The sequence below is a fragment of the Pseudophryne corroboree genome, chromosome 4 (assembly GCF_028390025.1).
Source record: "Pseudophryne corroboree isolate aPseCor3 chromosome 4, aPseCor3.hap2, whole genome shotgun sequence".
In the NCBI taxonomy this organism is placed as follows: domain Eukaryota; kingdom Metazoa; phylum Chordata; class Amphibia; order Anura; family Myobatrachidae; genus Pseudophryne; species Pseudophryne corroboree.
In genome coordinates, this window is record NC_086447.1 from 764,873,067 (window position 1) to 764,898,095 (window position 25,029).

At 45.1% G+C, this 25,029-nt stretch overlaps 1 protein-coding gene across 4 annotated transcripts in view; it reads right to left on the reverse strand.

The window, feature by feature from the left end:
- FANCL (FA complementation group L) overlaps nt 1–25,029 on the reverse strand; it is a 265,614-nt gene that overhangs the window by 15,823 nt on the left and 224,762 nt on the right. For all 4 annotated transcript variants that reach the window (XM_063918209.1, XM_063918207.1, XM_063918208.1 and 1 more), the window contains 4 exons: nt 23,836–23,986; nt 20,283–20,366; nt 20,053–20,098; nt 15,537–15,618 (listed from right to left, as the gene is read on the reverse strand). In XM_063918209.1, coding sequence (XP_063774279.1) covers nt 15,537–15,618; nt 20,053–20,098; nt 20,283–20,366; nt 23,836–23,986 — 363 coding nt within the window. The remainder of the gene's footprint in view (nt 1–15,536; nt 15,619–20,052; nt 20,099–20,282; nt 20,367–23,835; nt 23,987–25,029) is intronic.

The window sequence follows — 25,029 nt, forward strand, 5'->3', positions numbered from 1 at the left end:
AACGTGCTCGACCCAGACCAAGTTGCTGCTCGGCAAAGTTGTAACGCCGAGACACCCCGGGCAGCCGCCCAGGAAGACCCCACCTTACAAGTAGAGTGGGCCTTAACAGACGTAGGACACTGCAATCCCGCCGTAGAATACGCATGCTGGATAGTGAACCTGATCCAGCGAGAGATCGTCTGCATAGAAGCAGGACACCCCATTTTTTTGGGATCATAAAGGACAAACAGCGAGTCCGATTTTCTGTGACGAGCAGTCCTCCTCACATAGATTTTTAGAGCCCTTACAACATCTAAGGACTTTGATAAAATTGAGGAGTCAGTCGCAACTGTCACCACAATAGGTTGGTTGATATGAAATGCCGACACAACCTACGGAAGAAACTGCTGACGTGTCCGAAGCTCAGCTCTATCTTCATGGAAGATCAAGTATGGGCTTCTACATGACAAAGCCCCCAACTCCGACACACGTCTAGCAGAAGCTAAGGCCAACAAAGTGACAGCGTTCCACGTGAGAAACTTGACCTCAACCTCCTGTAGAGGTTCAAACCAGTCTGACTGGAGGAACTGCAACACCACGTTAAGATCTCAGGGAACCGTAAGCGGTACAAAGGGAGGTTGGATATGCAGAACTCCCTTCAAAAAAGTCTGGAACTCAGGGAGGGTAGCCAACTGTTTCTGGAAGAAAATGGATAGGGCCAAAATTTGGACCTTTATGGATCCCAACCTCAGGCCCATATCCACACCTGCTTGCAGGAAGAGGAGAAAATGTCCCAGTTGAAACTCCACCGTAGGAAACTTCTTGGACCCACACCAAGATACATATTTTTTTCCAAATACGATGGTAATGATTAGACGTTACTCCTATCCTAGCCTGTATCAGGGTAGGAATAGCCTTGTTTGGAATGCCCTTCCGAGCTAGTATCTGGCGGTCAACCTCCATGCCATCAAACGCAGCCGCGGTAAGTCTTGATAGGCGAACGGCCCCTGCTGCAGCAGGTCCTCCCAAAGAGGAAGAGGTCTCGGCTCTTCTAGCAGTAGACCCAGAAGATCTGCGTACCAAGACCGTCTTGGTTAGTATGGAGCAATGAGGATCGCTTGAACCCTTGTTCTCCTTATGAGCTTTAGCACTCTTGGAATGAGTGGGAGTGGTGGAAACACGTACACTGACTGGAAAACCCACGGAGTCACTAGGCACTGCTTGCGGGTCCCTTGACTTGGAACAAGATCGCCGAAGCTTCTTGCTGAGATGAGAGGCCATCATGTCGATTTGAGGTACACCCCAAAGATTTGTTACCTCCTTGAACACCTCCGGATGGAGACCCCACTCTCCTGGATGGAGATCGTGTCTGCTGAGAAAGTCCGCTTCCCAGTTGTCTACTCCCGGAATGAAGATTGCTGACAACGCCATCGCGTGCGTCTCTGCTCAGAGGATGATTATTGTTACCTCTGACATTGCAGCTCTGCTCTTCGTTCCGCCCTGTCGGTTGATGAAAGCCACTGTCGTTACATTATCTGACTGCACTTGAATGACCTGATTTCTCAGACGATGGGCCGCTTGGAGAATACCATTGTAGACAGCTCTTAGTTCTAGAATGTGTATCGGCAGGCCGGCTTCCAAACTTGACCACTTCCTTGGAAGGTCTCCTCTTGAGTGACTGCGCCCCAGCCCCGGAGACTTGCATCCGTGGTTAGAAGGATCCAGTCCTGAATCCCGAACCTGCGGCCCTCCAAAAGGTGAGGTTGCAACCACCAGAGAAGTGAGATCCTGGCCTTTGGTGACAGACGTATCCTCTGGTGCATATGTAGATGGGATCCCGACCACTTGTCCAGGAGATCCAGTTGGAAGGACCAAGCATGAAACCTCCCGTACTGTAGAGCCTCGTAAGAGGCCACCATCTTTCCCAGAAGGCGAATACACTGATGAACTGACACCCGGGCTGGCTTCAGGACATCCCGAACCATTGTTTGTATCACCAACGCTTTTTCCTCTGGAAGAAACACCCTCTGCACTTCCGTGTCGAGGATATTCCCAGAAAGGACAACCTCCTGGTTGGTTCCAAATTTGATTTTGGAAGATTCAGAATCCAACCGTGTTCCCTGAGCAGGTGGTTTGTGAGAAGAATGGACTGTAACAGCTTCTCCTTGGACGATGCCTTTATGAGCAGATCGTCCAGATATGAAATTATGTTCACCCCCTGTCTGCGGAGGAGAACCATAATTTCCGCCATCACCTTGGTGAATACCTTCAGTGCTGTGGAGAGGCCAAATGGTAGAGCCTGGAACTGATAGTGACAGTCCAACAGTGCGAATCGGAGATAGCCTGATGCGGCAGCCAAATCGGAATGTGGAGGTACGCGTCCTTGATATATAGGGATACCAGGAATTCCCCCTCTTCCAGACCTGATATCACCGCCCTTAGTGACTCCATTTTGAACTTGAACTCCTTCAGAAAGGGATTTAGCGATTTTAGGTTCAGAATGGGCCTGACCGAACCATCCGGTTTCGGTACCACGAAAAGGTTCGAATAGTAACCTTTGTTTTGCATATAAGGGACCGGTACAATAACCTGTGCCTCCACCAACTTCTGGACCGCTGCCTCCAGGACTGTCTGCCAAGCCTGATTTGAAGAATCGGTGAGGAGGGAGATCTTGAAATTCCAGCCTGTACACCTGGGACACGATATGTTGCACCCAGGGATCCAGGCTGGACGACACCCAGACATGACAGAAATGCCTGAGTCTCGCTCCCACCGGGCCCACCTCCGAGGCGTGCAGTCCACCGCCAAGCGGAGGACTTCGGCGTACCTGAAGCAGGTTTCTGTTCCTGGGAACCCGCAGCAGCAGGTTTCTTGGATTTGGGCCGACCTCCCCTAAAGAAGGTGTTGGACGGTCTGGCCTTTCGTGGTTTGGCAGCCCGAAAGGACTGTGATGCAGTTGAAGAAAAGGGTTTCTTTGTAGCAGGTGCAGCTGAGAGAAGAAAAGGTGACTTACCCGCTGTAGCCGTGGAGATCCACGCATCTAACGCCTCCCCAAAGAGAGCCTGCCCTGTGTAGGGTAGGGTCTCCACACTTCTTCTGGTTTCCACGTCGGCAGACCACTGTCGCAGCCAGTCCTTGACGAGTTGAGACAGACATGGAAGAAATTCCTGCAGCCATGGAACCCAGGTCTTTCATGGGGGTGGTCTTCAGTATGCCGACTGTCGGGATCCCGGCGCACAGTATACCGGCGCCGGAATCCCGACAGCCGGCATACCGACACTTTTTCTCCCTCGTGGGGGTCCACGAGCCCCCTGGAGGGAGAATAAAATAGCGTAGCGCGCCACAGTGCCCGCAACGTGGCGAGCGCAGTGAGCCCGCAAGGGGCTCATTTGCGCTCGCCACGCTGTCAGGCTCCCGGCGCCGATATGCTGGTCGCCGGGAGCCCGCCCGACGGCATACCATACTACACCCCTTTCATGGATTCTACCAGAAATACTGCCAAATCCTGAATGTTACGCAAAAACAATTCAACATCAGATATATCCATAGTATACAAATCTTCAAATAATGTGGCTGACCACTTTACTATAGCTTTGGCAATCCAAGCACTGGCAATAGTGGGACGTAGTATAGCCCCTGAAGCCATGTACATGGATTTGAGCGTATTATCAATTTTACGATCAGCCGGCTCTTTCAAGGCGGTGGATCCTGGAACAGGTAAAACCACCTTTTTTTGAGAGTCTGGATACAGACGCGTCAACAATGGGCGGGTTTTCACATTTTTTCCTATCCTCCACAGGGAAAGTTAATGCCACCTGGACCCTTTTGGGGATCTGGAATTTTTTCTCAGGTTTTTCCCAAGCTTTTTCAAAAAATAAGACTTTACTCACCGGTAAATCTATTTCTCGTAGTCCGTAGTGGATGCTGGGGACTCCGTAAGGACCATGGGGAATAGACGGGCTCCGCAGGAGACTGGGCACTCTAAAGAAAGATTTAGGACTATCTGGTGTGCACTGGCTCCTCCCCCTATGACCCTCCTCCAAGCCTCAGTTAGGAACTGTGCCCAGAAGAGCTGACACAATAAGGAAGGATTTTGAATCCCGGGTAAGACTCATACCAGCCACACCAATCACACCATATAACACGTGATAGGAACCCCGGTTAACAGTATGATAACAATTGGAGCCTCTGAAGAGATGGCTCACAACAAAACCCGATTTTTGTAACAATAACTATGTACAAGTATTGCAGACAATCCGCACTTGGGATGGGCGCCCAGCATCCACTACGGACTACGAGAAATAGATTTACCGGTGAGTAAAATCTTATTTTCTCTGACGTCCTAGTGGATGCTGGGGACTCCGTAAGGACCATGGGGATTATACCAAAGCTCCCAAACGGGCGGGAGAGTGCGGATGACTCTGCAGCACCGAATGAGAGAACTCCAGGTCCTCCTCAGCCAGGGAATCAAATTTGTAGAATTTAGCAAACGTGTTTGCCCCTGACCAAGTAGCTGCTCGGCAAAGTTGTAAAGCCGAGACCCCTCGGGCAGCCGCCCAAGATGAGCCCACCTTCCTTGTGGAATGGGCTTTTATTGATTTAGGCTGCGGTAATCCTACCGCAGAATGCGCCAGCTGAATAGTGCTACAAATCCAGCGCGCAATAGACTGCTTAGAAGCAGGAGCACCCAGCTTGTTGGGTGCATACAGGATAAACAGCGAGTCAGTTTTTCTGACTCCAGCCGTCCTGGAAACATAAATTTTCAGGGCCCTGACTACGTCCAGCAACTTGGAATCCTCCAAGTCCCTAGTAGCCGCAGGCACCACAATAGGTTGGTTCAAGTGAAAAGCTGAGACCACCTTTGGGAGAAACTGAGGACGAGTCCTCAATTCTGCCCTATCCATCTGGAAAATCAGATAAGGGCTTTTACAAGACAAAGCCGCCAATTCTGAAACCCGCCTGGCCGAAGCCAGGGCCAACAGTATGACCACTTTCCACGTGAGATATTTTAATTCCACAGTCTTAAGTGGTTCGAACCAATGTGATTTCAGGAATGCCAAAACCACATTGAGATCCCAAGGTGCCACTGGGGGCACAAAAGGAGGCTGAATATGTAGAACTCCTTTGACGAAAGTCTGAACTTCAGGCAGTGAAGCCAGTTCTTTCTGGAAGAAAATCGACAGAGCCGAAATCTGGACCTTGATGGACCCCAATTTGAGGCCCAACGTCACCCCTGCTTGCAGGAAGTGTAGGAATCGACCCAGTTGAAATTCCTCCTTCGGGGCCTTCATGGCCTCACACCAAGCAACATATTTCCGCCAAATGCGGTAATAATGTCTTGCGGTGACATCCTTCCTGGCTTTGATCAGGGTAGGGATGACTTCCTCCGGAATACCCTTTTCCTTTAGGATCCGGTGTTCAACCGCCATGCCGTCAAACGCAGCTGCGGTAAGTCTTGGAACAGACAGGGTCCCTGCTGCAGCAGGTCTTGTCTGAGCGGCAGAGGCCAAGGGTCCTCTGCCAGCATCTCTTGAAGTTCCGGGTACCAAGCTCTTCTTGGCCAATCCGGAACCACGAGTATGGTTTTCACTCCTCGCATTCTTATTATTCTCAGTACCTTGGGTATGAGAGGTAGAGGAGGAAACACATAAACCGACTGGTACACCCACGGTGTCACTAGAGCGTCCACAGCGATCGCCTGAGGGTCCCTTGACCTGGCGCAATATCTTTTCAACTTTTTGTTGAGGCGGGACGCCATCATGTCCACCCGTGGTCATTCCCAACGGTTTACCCGCATTTGGAAAACTTCTGGAAGAAGTCCCCATTCTCCCGGGTGTAGGTCGCCCATCGGAGAATCCTTGTGGCTTCTGCCATCGCCATCCTGCTTCTTGTGCCGCCCTGTCTGTTTACATGGGCGACCGCCGTGATGTTGTCTGATTGGATCAGTACCGGCTGGTTCTGAAGCAGGGGCCTTGCTTGGCTTAGGGCATTGTAAATGGCCCTTAGCTCCAGAATATTTATGTGAAGCGAAATCTCCTTGGAAATTTCTTCCCTGTGTGACTGCACCCCAGCCCCGAAGGCTGGCCTCCGTGGTCACCAGGACCCAGTCCTGTATTCCGAATCTGCGGCCCTCTAGTAGATGAGCCCTCTGCAGCCACCACAGCAGCGACACCCTGTTTCTTGCCGACAGGGTTATCCGCTGTTGTATCTGTAGATGGGACCCGGACCATTTGTCCCACAGGTCCCACTGGAACGTCCTTGCGTGGAACCTTCCGAATGGAATTATGCTTCGTACGAAGCTACCATTTTTTCCAGGACTCGTGTGCTTCCACTGGAAGAAACACTCTTTTCTGGTCTGTGTCCAGAATCATTCCCAGGAACAGAAGACGTGTCGTCGGGACCAGCTGTGACTTTGGAATATTGAGAATCCAGTCGTGCTGTTGTAGCACTTCCCGAGAGAGTGCTACCCCCACTACCAACTGTTCTTTGGACCTCACCTTTATCAGGAGATCGTCCAAGTACGGGATAATAAAAACTTCCTTCTTGCGAAGGAGTATCATCATTTCGGCCATTACCTTGGTGAAGACCTTCGGTGCCGTGGACAACTCCAACGGCAGCGTCTGGAACTGATAGTGACAGTCCTGTACCACACATCTGAGGTACTCCTGGTGAGGAGGGTAAATGGGGACATGCAGGTACGCATCCTTGATGTCCAGGGAGACCCTGTAATCCCCCTCGTCCAGGCTCGTAATAACCGCCCTGAGCGATTCCATCTTGAACTTGAATCTTCTGATATAAAAGTTCAAGTATTTTAATTTTAAGATGGGTCTCACCGAACCGTTCTGTTTCGGTACCACAACCATTGTGGAATAGTAACCCCTTCCTTGCTGAAGGAGGGGCACCTTGACAATCACTTGTTGTGATTATAGTGTTGAATAGCCACCAACACCGCCTCCCTGGCAGAGGGAGGTGCCGGTAAGGCAGATTTTAGGAAACGGCGGGGGGAAGAACGTCTCGAACTCCAGCCTGTACCCCTGAGATACTACTTGAAGGACCCAGGGATCCATGTGAGAGAGCCCACTGGGCGCTGAAATTTCTGAGACGGGCCCCCACCGTACCCGGGTCCGCCTGAGCAGCCCCAGCGTCATGCTGTGGACTTACCGGACGCAGGGAGGACTTCTGCTCTTGGGAACTAGCTGTGTGCTGCAGCTTTTTCCTCTACCTTTGCCTCTCGGCAGAAAGGATGAGCCTATAGCCCTCTTGCTTTTCTGGGGCCGAAAGGACTGTACTTGATGATACGGTGCTTTCTTTTGTTGTGGGGTAGCCTGTGGCAAAAAAGTCGATTTCCCAGCAGTAGCTGTGGAAACGAGGTCTGAAAGACCATCCCCAAACAGTTTTACCCCCTTATAGGGCAAAACTTCCATGTGCCGATTCGAGTCGGCATCGCCTGACCATTGCCGAGTCCATAACCCCCGTCTGGCGGCAATGGACCTAGCGCTTATTTTTGATGCCAGCCGGCAAATATCCCTCTGTGCATCACGCATGTATAAGACCACGTCTTTTATATGCTCTATTGTCAGCAAAATATTGTCCCTATCCATAGTTATTTTCCGACAGGGAATCTGACCACGCAGCGGGAGCACTGCACATCCATGCCGAAGCAATGGCTGGTCGCAATATAATGCCCGAGTGTGTGACTATATCTTTCAGGGTAACCCCCTGCTTTTTATCAGCAGGTTCCTTCAGGGCGGCCGTATCCGGAGACGGTAGTGCCACCTTTTCTGATAAGCGTGTAAGCGCTGTATCTACCCTACGGGGTGTTTCCCAACGTGACCTATCCTCTGGCGGGAAAGGGTACGCTGCCAATTACCGTTTAGAAATTATCAATTTCTTACCGGGGGAAGACCACGCTTCCTCACACACCTCATTTAATTTCTCAGATGCAGGAAAAACTACTGGTAGTTTTCTCTCACCAAACATAATACCCTTTTATGTGGTACCTGGGGTATTATCATAAATGTGTAAAACAATTTTCATTGCCTCAATCATGTAACGGGTGGACCTATTTGGAGAGTACACTAGTCTCATCGTCGTCGACACTGGAGTCGGTATCCGTGTCAACATCTGTTTCTGCCATCTGAGGTAGCGGGCGTTTTTAGAGCCCCCCATGACATTTGAGACGCTGGAACAGGCACAAGCTGAGTAGCCGGCTGTTCTGTGTCGTCGACCTTTTGTGTAAGGAGTTGACACTTTCACGTAATCCTTCCATAAGTCCAACCACACCGGTGTCGATCCCGCAGGGGGTGACATCACATTTACAGGCATTCGCTCCGCCTCCACATCATTATCCTCCTTATACATGTCGACACAGCCGTACCGACACACAGCACACACACAGGGAATGCTCTGACAGAGGACAGGACCCCACAAAGCCCTTTGGGGAGACAGAGGGAGAGTATGCCAGCACACACCAGGGCGCTATATATCACAGGGATATCACATATAAAGAGTGTTTTCCCTTATAGCTGCCTATATATATTGTATACTGCGCCTAAATTGTGCCCCCCCTCTCTTTTTAACCCTTTCTGTAGTGTATACACTGCAGGGGAGAGCCAGGGAGCTTCCCTCCAACGGAGCTGTGAGGGAAAAATGGCACCAGTGTGCTGAAGGAGATAGCTCCGCCCCTTTTTCGCGGACTTTCTCCCGCATTTTTATGGATTCTGGCAGGGGTTAAAAAGCACCTATATAGCCTCTGGGGCTATATATGGTGCCAGTTTGCCAGCCAAGGTGTCAGTATTGCTGCTCAGGGCGCCCCTCCCCCCAGCGCCCTGCACCCATCAGTGACCGCAGTGTGTGGTGTGCATGAGGAGCAATGGCGCACGGCTGCAGTGCTGTGCGCTACCTTGGAGAAGACAGAAGTCTTCAGCCGCCGATTTTCCGGAACACCTTCTTGCTTCTGGCTCTGTAAGGGGGACGGCGGCGCGGCTCCGGGAACGGACGACGAGGTCGGGTCCTGTGTTCGATCCCTCTGGAGCTAATGGTGTCCAGTAGCCTAAGAAGCCCAAGCTACCACCACTTAGGTAGGTTCGCTTCTTCTCCCCTTAGTCCCTCGATGCAGTGAGCCTGTTGCCAGCAGGTCTCACTGAAAATAAAAAACCTAACAAACACTTTCTTCCTAGGAGCTCAGGAGAGCCCCTAGTGTGCATCCAGCTCAGCCGGGCACAGAAATCTAACTGAGGCTTGGAGGAGGGTCATAGAGGGAGGAGCCAGTGCACACCAGATAGTCCTAAATCTTTCTTTAGAGTGCCCAGTCTCCTGCGGAGCCCGTCTATTCCCCATGGTCCTTACGGAGTCCCCAGCATCCACTAGGACGTCAGAGAAATAGCATTTAATTCTTTTGACGCAGGGAAGGTTAGTGAGGCTTTCTTATTTTCAGTGAAGTAAGCCTCCTCAACCTGCTCAGGTGTTGTATCAGCAATATTCAACACATCCCTAATAGCCTCTATCATCAACTGTACCCCTTTTGCTGCCCCCCTCAACACATTCCCATCACTGACCTCAGTGTCAGAATCGGTATCAGTGTCATCTTGCATAATCTGTGCAAGAGCACGTTTTTGTGAATATACCCTGAGGTAACAGAACTGGGCCAGACTGCCATAGAGGTCTGTAAAGCCTGAGTTGCGGACTCATTCCGTGCAACCCTAGTAGAAATCTGAGAAATCATAGATTTGATAGAGGATAACCACTTAGGCTCACTTGCTGGTATCTGTGCTAAAACAGTGCAATCCTGATGACATGGAATGGGATCATCCTGAGAGGACATATCCTCTGCAGCATATGACACAGAGTCCCTGGACATAGCTTAATGGAGACCACAGACACTCCACACATACACAGGGGAGGGTAGACAGAGTTTCACCCCCAAGAATGGCAAGAGAGACACAGAGATTGGAGCCAACCCACACACAGCGCTTTTTAGGTAAAGGGAGACCCCCAACCAGGGCTGACTGTGCACCTTAATAGGTTACACAGCCTGTATACAGCTTCCCCCCCTTCTACAACCCCCTGGTACCGTGAGAGATAGCTGGAGTTGTTCTGGAGGGACTTGCTCTTCACTGACAGCGTTGTGCAGGCAGGAAAATGGCGCTGAACGATGCTGGGTCCGCTCTGAGAAGCTCCGCCCCCAAAATGGTGCTGTCTTCCCGCTCTACAAAAAAATATACTGGCCTGAGGAATTATGCTGGCAGCGATCCAGGGACCCTGACAGGCTGGAAGGTCAGTGTAGGGTGTAGGCGCTGGCTCAGGGCGCCCCTCACAGCGCCGCACTATGTACAGCTGAGCACGAGAGCGCAGTTAGTACTGCGCTCCATACCCTGTTGCCGCCATCTTTTCACCCCTTGCTAGGGGGTTCGGTGATTCACTCGCCACCAATCTTCTGGCTCTGTAAGGGGGTGGCGGCATGCTGCTGGCGTGAGCGAATCACTGTGGCGGGGAACAATCGTTCCCCTAAGGAGCTCAGTGTCCTGTCAGCGGAGATAGTGGCTCAGACCCCGCAAGGTGGACACTACTACCCCCCCTTAGTCCCACGATGCAGGGAAGCTGTTGCCAGCAGCCTCCCTGTAAAATAATAAACTCTAAAAAAACCTTTTACTAAAGAAGCTCTGTAGAGCTACCCTAGCTGTGACCGGCTCCTCCGGGCACATTTTCTAAATTGAGTCTGGTAGGAGGGGCATAGAGGAAGGAGCCAGCCCACACTCTCAAACTCTTAAAGTGTCAATGGCTCCTGTTGGACTAGTCTATACCCCATGGTACTAATGTGGACCCCAGCATCCTCTAGGAAGTAAGAGAACTATATATATAATTCAGCATAAAAAACGATACTCTGAAAACTCATTAAAACCCATGTGACAAATTGTTGTTGACCAATGTTATCCTTTGTCAAGGATAACCATGTCCAAGAATACATTTTTTGTGTTTAGCTGCAAAGGATATCTGAATGAATTTAGGGTATTTTGCAGCTGCGGAATTCAAAAATAAAAGCAGGTTTTTCGAATTAGCTTTAGTACTTGAGATAAGGATTGGGAAGGTGGGACGAAGCAGTGGGGATAAGTATGGGGGCAGCAGTGCGTGGGATGGAGCAGCGAGGGTAAGTATGGGAGTGGTAGTGTGTGGGAAGGTGGGACGGAGCACCTGGGGAGTTGTAATGCAACAAAAACAACAGAACAGGAGTACTAGGATGTGGTCATATTCCCATAGTGGCCGTTTGTATAGGAAGAAAATAAACACGACACTCACTGTCTTAAATCTTCCCTCTGTGGCTACTTGCTATACAAATTGCTACTATGGGAATATTACCACATTCTGATTCCTAGTACTCCTGCTCTGTTGTCGTTGCACAACCACTCTTACCCCCGTCACTCCACCTCACGCACTACTGTTCCCATACCTGCCTCTCCATCCCAAGCACTTCTACCCTCATATTTACCTCCACCGCTCCATCCCATGCACTACTGCTCCCATACTTACCCCCGCTGCTCCATCCCACGCACTGCTGCCCCCATACTTATCCACTCCATCCCACCTTCATATGCACTACCACTCTCATACTTACCACCGCCCCTTGTCGAAGTCAAAAATATTACATAAAGAGAACATACAAACTAGACACATCATAAGTCGCTATACTTGCAAATACGCGCAGCGAGCACAGCCATATATGGTAATACACGCATTTACACGGACATGCCACAGAGATGGATTCGACACTTATTTCATGCAGTACATAATTGTGGTGGTATCAAGCGCCAGAAATCATGATGATTTAAAATTATATATATTGAAGTAATGTCATGTATATGTATTATTTGAACGAAACCAGATAGACCGGTCATGTTTACTATTGAAGCAACCAGATTGATGTGTAGATTCATTTGATGCTTGTTGTGAAGTTGTGGGACATTGCAGCGAATAGTTATGATTACATGTATAAAAGCTAAAATCACTTTTATTAGAACAATAGATATTCCAAACAGGTAGAGGACAGGAAACTCAGGCCAGCCCTTTGGATGCCTTCAAGGCTGAACCTGATCAGCATATACAAAGGGACTGGTGACTCATCGTGAATCCCTCCCCCAGAAACTAGATAACACACTGTTGACCACACAGGAGGGAAGTTCCTGTTTTGGTCTCAGAGGAAGATGGAGTCCCAGCATTACTTTACAGAGAGAGAGTGTGATATGGAAAGACTTATATAACTTAAGGATAATGGTATTGTATGCTGGCCTGTAACTGTTGCAAATTCTTATATTATCCACCACAGCCGGTGAGTAGGATAGGCACAAACACAAAAACGGAGGTGTACGTATGTCCAAAAAAGCAGGGATTTAGTCAAAATACAGTATAAACAGATTAAAAACAATAAAACAAAGTGGTGAATAGATCCTCTGGTCTAAAGTTTGTTCTACCATATACCCCCTAGGAGTTCCATAAAATATCACTTTATAAGTCTCCAAATGGGGATAAAATGCAGCAAGGAGAACAACTTACAGACCTGGGTCTAAATAAAAAAAAAACAAGTACCAACGCGTTTCGGATCTATCATCCTTCCTCAGGGTATATCTCCTAACAAACCTGTCCGGCCTTTTATACCCACTATCTATTTCCTGGGGTAACACCAGCCAATCAGGTTCTTTCGTTATCTAATCCACATATATATCATAGTTACAGTTTATCCTCTCCAATCCTTATGATTATACATCACTAAATTTATAATTGTTCACCCCTAAAAACACTTTTACACTTTATAAATGCCATAAAAAAACATAATTGGTAACCACGATTTTTAGCACCGTATTCCTAGATAACACACTGCTGACCACATAGGAGGGTAGTTCCTGTTTTGGTCTCAGAGGAAGATGGAGTCCCAGCATTACTTTACAGAGAGAGAGAGAGTGATATGGAAAGACAAATTTATATAACTTAAGGATAATGGTATTGTATGCTGGCCTGTAACTGTATGTAATTGTATGTAATTGTATGTTTTAACTGCTTACTGTGTGAGTGTAACCATGTAACTATAGGTAAACTGTACTTTGTAATATATATTGAATCCATATCCTTTTAATAACAAATATATACATCAATGAGCTTTGGAACTCAGATAATGTGTGGGTGTATTGTTTTCTCTTATGGGATGCAGTGTTTTGCGATGTATAGCGCACATTCATGGGATATGGTAATAAGAGGTGCAGGCGTTTACAATATATATTAGAGCGGGCATTTTAAATATTTGTGAGAAATCAAATTTGGCATTCCTACCCTCCATCCTACGCACTACTGTTCCCATACTTACTTCTGTCTCTCCATGTCACGCACTACTGTTCCCACACTTACCTCTGCCTCTGGACCTCACCATGCACTACTGCTCCCATACTTACCCCTGCCGCTCCATCCGGGCACTAATTCTCTCATACTTACTCTCACCACTCCATCCCACCTTCCCACACACTACTACTCCCACATTTACCCCCGCCGCTCCATGTCACGCACTACTGTTCCCATACTTACCCCTCCCCATCTCATGCACTAATTCTCCCATATTTACCTTCACTATTCCATCCCACTTACCTCCGCTGCTCCAGCCCACCTTCCTATGCACTACCACTCCAATACTTACCCTACCTTACCACGCACTACCACTTTAATACTCACCTTGCCATGGACTATCACTCCCATACTTACCTATGCCACTCTGTCCCACCTTCCCACACACTACCGTTCCCATATATACCCCCGTCGCATCATCCCATGCAGTGCTGTGCCCATATTTAGCCCCACTGCTCCGTTCCACCTTCCCAAGCACAAAATCTTGCACTAAAGTTTCATCACTATGTATGTGATGGGCGAACCTTGAATGACTAGGACAAAAAGTTGTTTTTTAATCCACACAAAATAATATAACTGCTGAAACTGGATGTGACTCATGCATTGCTCTCTTTTGCAGTGCCTGCTCATTGTTTTAATTCTCAAACATCTGCCCCATGCAGAATATATACATAGCACTCAAATGTCTTAATTCTTCCCTCTGTAGTTCTTCCTATACAAACGTCCACTATGGGAATATGACCACATCTGACTCCTAGTGCTACTGCTCTGTTGTCTTCATTTAACAAGAAATGAAGACATGATAGCAACAGTACTAGGAGTCACACATTCTTGTGACGGGAGTCTTAGTAGGAGAACACAGATGGATATGTAAGCTAGTAACTCTAAGAGAAGTGATAACTGTTATATGTTTATTAAAATTACCAGATTAAATTTCAATACAATGCAGATGTACTTAGACATACAGTATTTATAATTGTAAAGAGACCCATGTACTTTCAACAAAGTTGAATTTGTAAGGCATAGGCTACGATATCTCAAATCTGCTGTACCTCTCTATATATTTTGAAGAAGACTAACAACATTGAAGGCATATTTATGAGTATGTGTCATTAGGTTGACCGTCATTAGGTCGACCACTATTGGTCGACATACATTAGGTCGCCATGGTCACTAGGTCGACATGGAAAAAGGTTGACATGAGGTTTTTTTTTTTACATTTTTTGGTGTCGTTTTCTTCGTCAAGTGACTGGGAACCTTAATTAATGCACCGTGTTTGCTTGCTATGCTTCGGGCAAGGTTATTATTCCCAATCGTAGTCCACGTGAATTGTAAAGTATGAAAAAAAAATTGAAAAATTGAAAAAAATAAAATGTGAAAAATGCATGTCGACATTTTTCCATGTCGACATAATATATTTTGACCAATAGTGGTCGACCTAATGACCGTATCCCATATTTATGGACACTCCTGTGTTCCCCTTTCCTTATTTGTCCTAATGGCCAGATACCGCCTTTTAGGTCTGCTGTTCATGTCTGCTTGTCACATCCTGTTTAGAGAGGAAGGGATTCTCAGAGTTCCCTTACCCTACGAGCAGAATTTAATTTTGGAGCCCCAGAATACCACTTGCATAAATACAAGTTTTATATCGGTAGCCATAGTTGTTAGCATTGTACAGTTTGTAAAACAAAGGAGTATAAGGAGCAGAACTGTAGCATTTTGACCCAATAGTTTGATTGTTCATGGATTAATGTTGTGAAGTCAGGTCACCATAAGATTCCAAAGTATGTGACATGTCAAGTCTGCAACTTTTTCCTTTACCTCTCTTATACAAGGAAGCCCCATTGGCAACACACTGGTCAGTCATTTCTGTATGTTCTCCTAAAGCAGGGACTGACAACCAATCTTGCCAGGAGTGGGACAAGTCTTTGAGATACTAGAAATATTACATTTCTCAGTTTTAGGAGGTCAACCCTGGTGTTGGGTATAAGAAACTGTGGCCTCCACACCCATGCACCACTGGGAGGATAGAAGCCCAACCACACTTCAGAAGTCGAGAAAGACCTGCTTTAGAATTCTTGTACAAATCAATGATCACTCATCTTCTGCAGCAAACCAGTTGAGAAAAGAACACAATGAATACCCTCCCTGTACACCACATTTGAATGACTTACGGATTTCTTAAAATCAGATTGCGATGGAAACTCTATTTCTAAAATATCTTTCAGGTTTTGAAACAATCCAGTTTCTGGATCCCTAAACAAAAGAGCAACTTATTTAGCAAATATAAAAACAGTATAATAAAAAATGATTCAGCAAGTAGTAAATAATCTATAATGTAGCAGCTAAATGGCCATTTTATCTATTCATAAATGTACACATAGAGAAGAGGAAGACACTGTTTAATACTGCTTGAAATGAATGGATGATTTGGTAAAAAGGATGAGATGCAATGATGAAATTAATGGGAATACATTTGGATTTTAAGGCAAGTAATTCCAATATAAACAACACAAAATCAGAATACAGTACTCATCTGCATCACTTCATTCAGCAACTACTTTACCTACTGGTGTTTTTAGACTTTTACAGGGGCTAGTACAAGACAATTTTCAGAAGCCATCTGTTTATTCCTCGCTAGAGATCTTAAGGCTTGGATATGACTATAAACACAGTAGAAGAGCAAACTGTGGGTAAAGCAGGTGCTAAAAGTGCTGCTACAGATGTGTCCTCATACATTTAACCTCAATACGCCATAGAGTGCAAGATGCCTGGTTTGAGTGAGCCTCCATGTCCCGTGCAACTCTGCTAACTTCGGGCGTCTTTATTTTCTTCCTGAAATGCATCTTAATCGCAATGCAATGTGACTAGAATGCACAAGGAGAGTGTGCGGATTAATTTTATATATGACACTTGTATATTGTGAGTATCTGCACTTTGTGTACAGATGCAGAGACTCCGTCACACACGATACACGTCATATCAGCACAGTCTCCTTGTGCGTCCTATTTGCATCACAATGCAACTGAGACGCATTTTCAGCATAAAAAGAAGCAAAAAAAAAAAGGCCGCCTGATGCTAGCAGAATCTCATGCGAACTGGCGTGTCAAGAGGGGCTGTTTGGTGTGACTGCATCAAAGATGTACGACAACAAATCTGTATGTAAAAATGTTTTTTTCTGTTCTATAAATTATATGCTGGCTTGTTTGTATATTGGCCCTCATTCCGAGTTGTTCGCTCGGTAATTTTCTTCGCATCGCAGCGATTTTCCGCTAATTGCGCATGCGCAATGTTCGCACTGCGACTGCGCCAAGTAAATTTGCTATGCAGTTAGGTATTTTACTCACGGCATTACGAGGTTTTTTCTTCGTTCTGGTGATCGTAATGTGTTTGACTGGAAGTGGGTGTTTCTGGGCGGAAACTGGCCGTTTTATGGGTGTGTCTGAAAAAATGCTGCCGTTTCTGGGAAAAACACGGGAGTTTCTGAAGAAACGGGGGAGTGTCTGGGCGAACGCTGGGTGTGTTTGTGACGTCAAACCAGGAACGAAACTGACTGAACTGATCGCAGTTGCCGAGTAAGTGTGGAGCTACTCAGAAACTGCTAAGAAGTGTCTATTCGCAATTCTGCTAATCTTTCGTTCACAATTTTACTATGCTAAGATTCACTCCCAGTAGGCGGCGGCTTAGCGTGTGCAATGCTGCTAAAAGCAGCTTGCGAGCGAACAACTCGGAATGAGGGCCATTGCCATTTAAGAGTGTACGAAATTAAATTCTTTAAATTGAAAGTAATAGTGTGTCTCAATTATTAACAAGTGAGCAACAAAATGTATTTCTTTAGCAAACAGACAATAGGGAAGATTTATAAAATTTTAGCGAGAGCTTGTAACATGGCAATAAGGAGCCGATTGATATATCTACCCCAATGCCTCATGATACTTATTTTCTCATAAGTCTCTTCTGTATTACTGTACTTTCAATCCTGAGTTTATGCTGCACTGTGGACAGATCTTGTAACATGATTAAAAAGTGGACCACAACTGAACGCTGGGCACTGTTCAGAGCTTCTCGCTAGCTTTTACTCCTGAATTTTGGTTATGGATATATTCCATTCTAAAATCAGAAGGTCTCTGCTTAGACACACAAGAGCCATCATCCCTTGTTTATGGAGATTTCTTTCTTCCCCCTCTACCTCTCAGTGGTTCCAGAGAATTGACCTTTATAATGCATGAAAGGAGTTAACTTAGGGGTGGGCAAAATACGGCCCGCGGGCCGAACCAATCCTGCCCGGCCCGCTGCCTCCCACCAGTGCGCAATGACAAGCGGCCCTACCGGCTTAGCTGCTTGTCATTGCGCTGCAGTTCCTTAAAGATCAGCCTCTCTGTTTTAATGTTCACACTTATAATATTGTGAGCTGGTAATTGTGTCTACGGAGGGAAGCTGGTCATTTTGTCCTGGAAGGGGGAGGGTGGGGAGCTGGTAACTGTGTCCTGGGGGGGAAGGGGGAGCTGGTAACTCAGTATTATTAAATATGATTGTGTGCAAGTGGTGCTCTGAGGTCAGGTTTTGATGGGAGGCACTCGATATCCCGGCTGTCGGGATCCCGGCGCTCTGTATACTGGCACCAAGATACCGACAACTATTCTCCCTCTTGGGATGTCCACGACACCCCTGGGAGGGAGAATAAATAGCGTAGTGCGCCACCGTGTCCACAGCATGGCGAGCCCGCAAGGGGCTATATTGCGATTGCCCTGCTGCTGGCATTCTGGCGGTCGGCCCCCGGCGTCGGTAAGCTGGGTGCCGTGATCCCGAGCGCCGATATATCATAGTACACCCGGTTTTGATATCTGACTATTCGATATTGGTGTCAGTAGGTAATGTGTGTAAGGCTCCGTGCCTTATTATTATTAGCAGTTATTTATATAGCGCACACATATTCCGCAGCGCTTTACAGAGAATATCTGGCCATTCAAATCAGTCCCTGCGCCAGTGGAGCTTACAATCTATATTCCCCACCACATGTACATGCACACTCATTCACGTTAGGATTTATTTTGTTGGGATCCAATTAACCTACCACTTATTTTTGGATTGTTGGAGGAAACCGGAGCACCCGAAGGAAACCCACGCAAGCACAGGGAGAATATACAAACTCCACACAGTTGGGGCCATGACGGGAATTGAACCCATGACCTCAGTGTTGTGAGGCAGTAATGCTAACCCTTACATGGTTTTTGTGATAGGTATTGTTTATACAAGATATTTTGTGTGCGGCCCTCAAATACTAACTGGAAAGTGTTAAGTGGTCTCCCAGCTGAAATAATTGCCCACCCAAATTAACCTCTTCACTCTTGTTACCTAACTCAGTCTTCACTGCCACTTGGTATAACTGGTTGAGATTTAAAGAATTCTCTGAATATAGAGCCTACCTTTGTACTTATCCTAATTTAAATTTCCTTGCCCTCTATATTAATACAACGCCCCACTAACTAACGTTCACCGATTTTGGATCTGATTATCAGTCATCTTGTTTCTTCCCAAGGATCTTCAATGACCCTGATATTTTCCAGCTTAGATTTACAGACATACCCCCTTTCCCTCCCACCCCTATCTCCCCATTTTTCCTGGTCACAGCCATGAACATCTTGCAGACCAAAAATCTCTAGCATTCACTCTGGTGTTAAAGTGGTCTCTAATTCTTATTGCTTCATTGGGTGATCTGGAAAGTCTATAACATGCTGGGCAGAATTTCCTGTTTTGTAACGCCCTAAGACTGACTTAAAAGTCTGCTCTGTATTTAGCACCTCCCAGAGGCAATTGTCCCCTTTGTATGAGCAACATTTACGTATTGTGTTTTTTTTTATTCGGAGTTGTTAGCAAAACACAAAAGTTAGCAATTGGGTAAAACCATGTTGCACTGCAGGTGGGGCAGATGTAATATGTACAGAGAGATTTAGATCTGAGTGTGTTATATTGTTTCTGTGCATGGTAAATACTCCCTGCTTTATTTTTACACTGCAATTTAGATTTCACTTTGAACACTTTCCACCCAAATCTAACTTTCCCTGCACATGTTACATCTGCCCCACCTGCAGTGCAGCATGGTTTTGCCCCGTTGCTAACTTTTTTTGTTTGCTAACAACTCTGAATAACCTCCTGTACCCGATTCTGAGTCGCACACATCCAAGGGTGATTATACATACGGATGCAGCGGGCTACTTACTTCCTAATGCTTGGGTAAAAATCCACCCGCTGAAGTTCTGAGCATCTGTGTGTGAAAGCCTATCCCACCCATTGTTTACACCTACATAACACCTACGGGATGGAACAGTTCTGTGCGTCCGCACGGTCCCCGCCCAATTCCTGCTCCAGTTCAAAGAAACTGTGGTCCATGGATAGACCGATCAATCAATACGTGCTAGCTATCTCTGTCCATGTTCTAATGCATAATCCAGCGCATGAGCAGCGGTCAATATCATTGCTCCATGCAAAAATGCACAAGTTCTGTCCGCAATTCCGCATGCATCCGAATCAGCCCCATTGTCTCTAGAAAACCTATATAAGCTGCAAGAGGAGTAAAACAGTACAAAATCTAAAAACATAAAAAATAAAGTTCTCTTGTACAGGAGGGGAGCAGAATCACTGACTGTATTCTGTACTGTAATATACATATATTGAGCAAACAATGCTTACCATAAATGTATGTTGCTATTCAGCTTGTCTTTTAAAGGATGTACCACTGAAAATAAAGTAACAGGATTTAAGAATCGTAATTAGTGCAAAATGACAATAGAAGACTTACATTTATTACACAGTCACAAATAACCATATGTATAGTCTAAACACGCAATGTACAATACTTAATAGTAAACAATAATGTGGCAGAGACAGAATAATGTAATGTGGCTGAACCAACAACCCACCATGATCTGCTCCAAGGAAGTAACATTCTGGGATCATCGTGGGATGTCTGGGATCTAGGTCAATTGTAATGGACACATTGTTACCTGTATGCGCAGAATAAAAATAGGATATAAGAAACTGTTATATGAATCAGTAAAGAAATGAAAGTAGTTTATGCAAAGATAATATATGAAGGGACAAAAAATGGCATTTTTCTGGATTAGCGCGACTTGCTGCTGCCGTTTTACTAAAGTAAAGCATGGTAGAATACTACAACCCTCTCCATCACAACAGTATCAACTTGCAGTTATCTAAAGTGATAACATGCCAGTAATGCTTAATTGGTCAGATGCCGTGACCACCCAATCACCTGCACTACAGTGCTCTCACTTGTACTTTACACCAGGGGTGGGGAACCTCAGGCCCGAGGGCCGTATAAGACCCACAAAGCCACTTGATCCGACCCTCCCAGGCTCACCTATCCAAGGGAGATGCCGGGCACCCGCTGAGATTTTGTTACTAGCGGGCGCCCGGCTTCTTCCCCTCAGCAGCAGCAGGAGGCAGGAGCTCACTCCTGAGCTCCGGCTTCCGGTTCTGGCAGTGTGCGTGTATGCCTGTGTGGTGCTATGGAAGAGATGTCATGACGTCTCTCCCATAGTTCTGAGGAGTGGGCAGCCAGGCAGAGGGCAAGGGTCCGGAAGCAGGAGCGGGGTTGGTGAGTATTGTGTTTTTTCTTTCTTTTAATGTGTGTGTGTGTGTAAGCGGCGCTACTAGGGGTCATATCTAATGGGGGCAGGCTAATTTTTAAGTTGATAATTTTTATATGGCCCCCAAAGGATTTTATAAATATCCAACTGGCCCTTGGTAGAAAAAAGGTTCCCCACCCCTGCTTTACACCTACAGAACTCTATGGTGTCATCATTCCTAATGATAATTATACATTACTCCTGGTAGTCACAGATTTCCTGTTCAGACATTATTCACCCCAGGAAGCGTGGACTTTCATACATAAAGAATATGAGTCTGTGCAAGTGATCTAAACATTTAGATTTGAAATAGAGTATGCACTAATTACTGGTACAGTTAACCCATTAATCTTTATTTACCAGCCTTACAATATTTCAACATAATGGGCTAACAGTACCTCAATCTATAGGTGTTTAAGATGGTCAAACGAATATCTATTCTGTTTAGCAATAAACACTGGTTTTTAATCATCATTTTCATGGAAACTATTTTGATATGTTAATTAATGTATAGACAAAAAAAAAAAAAAAAATAAGAGTATGAAAAACCAGTGAATAGCAGATACAGGTTGAGTCTCCCTTATCCAAAATGCTTGGGACCAGAGGTATTTTGGATATGGGATTTTTCCGTATTTTGGAATAATTGTATACCATAATGAGATATCATGGTGATGGGACCTAAATCTAAGCACAGAATGCATTTATGTTACATATACACCTTATACACACAGCCTGAAGGTAATTTTAGACAATATTTTTTATAGCTTTGTGCATTAAACAAAGTGTGTGTACATTCACACAATTCATTTATGTTTCATATACACCTTATACACACAGCCTGAAGGTCATTTAATACAATATTTTTAATAACTTTGTGTATTAAACAAAGTTTGTGTACATTGAGCCATCAAAAAACAAAGGTTTCACTATCTCACTCTCACTCAAAAAAGTCTGTATTTCGGAATATTCCGTATTTCGGAATATTTGGATATGGGATACTCAACCTGTACAGTAAATGACACTACTAGAGGTTTTGGGTGACAGGTGAATGCTGCAGCTCTGTATACCGCCTGCTTCAACAAAAGGGAGCTGGTTACAAAAGAAAATATTAAGAAACATTTAGTAGCAGATTATGGATACATTTTTAATAACATTTAGGATGTAATCTGTCTTTAAGATGACGTTATGATTTTCATTTAGTTACTGGTCCAGTTTAACCTCCTAATACCTGTCTAATTACCATCTAAGGCGCGCAAGCTTGGCTCTATTACGGTACCGTCTAGTTTACTTTCGTGGAGAGGACCTTTCCCATAACCCCCTGGGTCCATGTCACAACCTATTTGGAATAGTAAAGCGTGGCGAGCGAAGCGAGACAATGAGCCCGAAGCGTGGCGAGCGAAGCGTGGCGAGCGAAGCGAGCCCGCAAGGTTCCAATGCTGCATAGAAAAAAAAAATTACCCCAAACGAAAGGAGAACGAAGAAAACATTTAGGTGCTGTAAGGGCGGAAGTTTTCTCCTGCCCTCTCGTTTTGTCACTTTCAGGTCCTGAGCACGAAGGTAACATAGACACAACCGCTCTATTACAGCTGTTGTATGGTTATGGTGGGATTGGTACTCCAAAGACAAAAACTTTAGAGGGATGACTTGTCAAAAGACAAAATGTTTAGCTGTCAATCATATAAGAACTGTTCCAATTCTAAATGAAGTGGATAGATTGTGTCATGATGATAACAGTTAAAAGGAAAAAAAAATAATTCACACACATTTATACTATTAATTTTTCTATAAAGGATAGTAAATTACATATGGGGTGAATCAATTGAGTTCAACAGTGTGCAAATTGTGTGAATAGTGTATTTTTATACTATTATTGTCAATATACTGTAATCCTAATAAAACAGATATTTGCTTGAAATATATAATTTTCTGTCTGGTCCTTGCTGTGCTTCTCTTTAGTTGATTTCCAGTACAGGTTCCCCCAATGACGTAGACCAGATTACGAAAGAGAAAAAAAAAGTTATAGGAGTATTTGTAACTGGGAACACATCAGACAATTTTTTTTAATGATGTGCCTGATTCGACATATCGGGACTTTAAAATCGTTCACATTGTCCAGTGTGTATGCACTATTGTGCGCTCCCGTGAGTCATTCATCGTGTCTTCAGGTTGGTCGTGCATGCAGGGCAATCTGATGATATCTTCAATGATTTTGAGCAAATACTTCAGTGTATACGCACTAACAGATCTATATATATATATATATATATATATATATATATACATACATACACACACACACACACACACACACACACACATATATATCGTTTGTCCTGGATGTCAAGGGAAATCATTGACGACACTGCGTCGTTTGCACATAGTCTAATGTGTACCCAGCTTTAATCTCCAAATCTAATTGTTTTGAAACAATCCTCCCTCCACCACCCCTTCTGCCATCTAAGATTTCATTGACTTTGATTAAAAAAAAAAAAAAAAAAAAAAAGCCCTAACCCCCCCCATAAAAGATGTAATAGGATACATTAGCAAAAAAAAAAAAAAAAAGTTCTAAAAATATTTTTAGGTCACAGAAATAAGAACTTATCATGAAAGGGTTAAAGAAACATTAGTACATCAAGAGATAAGGTACAGTGAGACAGATTGGACAAATGAGATTAGAAATATACTTCCTAGAGGATTCCTGAGATGAAAGTCTAGACATACCACTGTGCTGATTACAGACTGTATACACTGTGCTGTATGTCACATGTTGGGACAAAGATGATGTACTTATACAGTAACAGGACAGCGATATCTATCAGCGGCTCACCTATCGCAATCCTTCTCACAGTGGCACTTCGTGTGGGTTTCTCTGGTTCCAGTACCCATGTCTTCTTGTCTATTTCATCTAATGCATCCCAAAAATCTTTTAATGACTCCAAGGTCAACAAAACTTGGTTATAAATGTCTTGTAGATTACTCTGTAATAATCAGAAATTGAGGGAGAGGGGAGAAAAAAACAACATCACACACATTACTTTATGAATTAGAAAGAAAAGAAAAACAGTAGAAAACACAAAAAATAAACAAAACCCATAAAAATCAGCCTGTAACAAAGACATGTTTGATCAGATTACACAAATCATGGAATATATGGAGTTTAGCAGGGCAGCTATAAACAAAATGATTCTTTCATGCCACATCTGACACAATCAACCATTAGATCCCCAATTTTATACTAGCAGTTGGGCCCAGTGTCCCTTGATAAGCCAGTTCTTCTGTATGTAATAAATAATAGTATTAGCTTGGGATATGGTTTACCTTATAAGATGCATGAACACATATGTGCAGGTGCTCTATCTTAAAAAATACAAGTAATATGAAGAATAAAAACAATACTACCATGTGATGGTATTTACAGTATTTGACACCAAAAACTTAAGGCCCGTACACACTAGGTGATATAGTAAGCAATATCACTAATTTTTACCCTCCTCAGCGATATAGCTTACTATATCACCAAGTGTGTATGCTGCAGACGACAGCCAATGCATATATTCAAGTTCCCCAGGTCTGCATCGGACTTCCTCTCAATTCCATTGAAGTACACTGCAAGGACCCATTCAGACCCAATGATAACTGGTAATGTTTCAGACTACAGCAAATATTGAGGTAGGCTACAAAACTACAGTCTATGTCACATACTTAACCACAATATTTTTGGTTCAAGTTGTCTTTTAGGTTTCGTAGTCCTATAATCAGTATGGGGTATGGTCGTTAGGTCGACACAGCTTAGGTCGACAGTCATTAGGTCGACCACTGAAGGTCGACATGCATTAGGTCGACATGGTCAATAGGTTGACATGTACTAGGTTGACATGAGTTTTTCATTTTTTGGATTTTCACATACTTGACAATCCACGTGGACTACGTTTGGAATAGTAACCCGAAGCAAGGCGAGCAAAGCACTAATTGGGGTTCACCGTCACTTTACGAAGAAAACGACACCAAAAAAAGTCCAAAA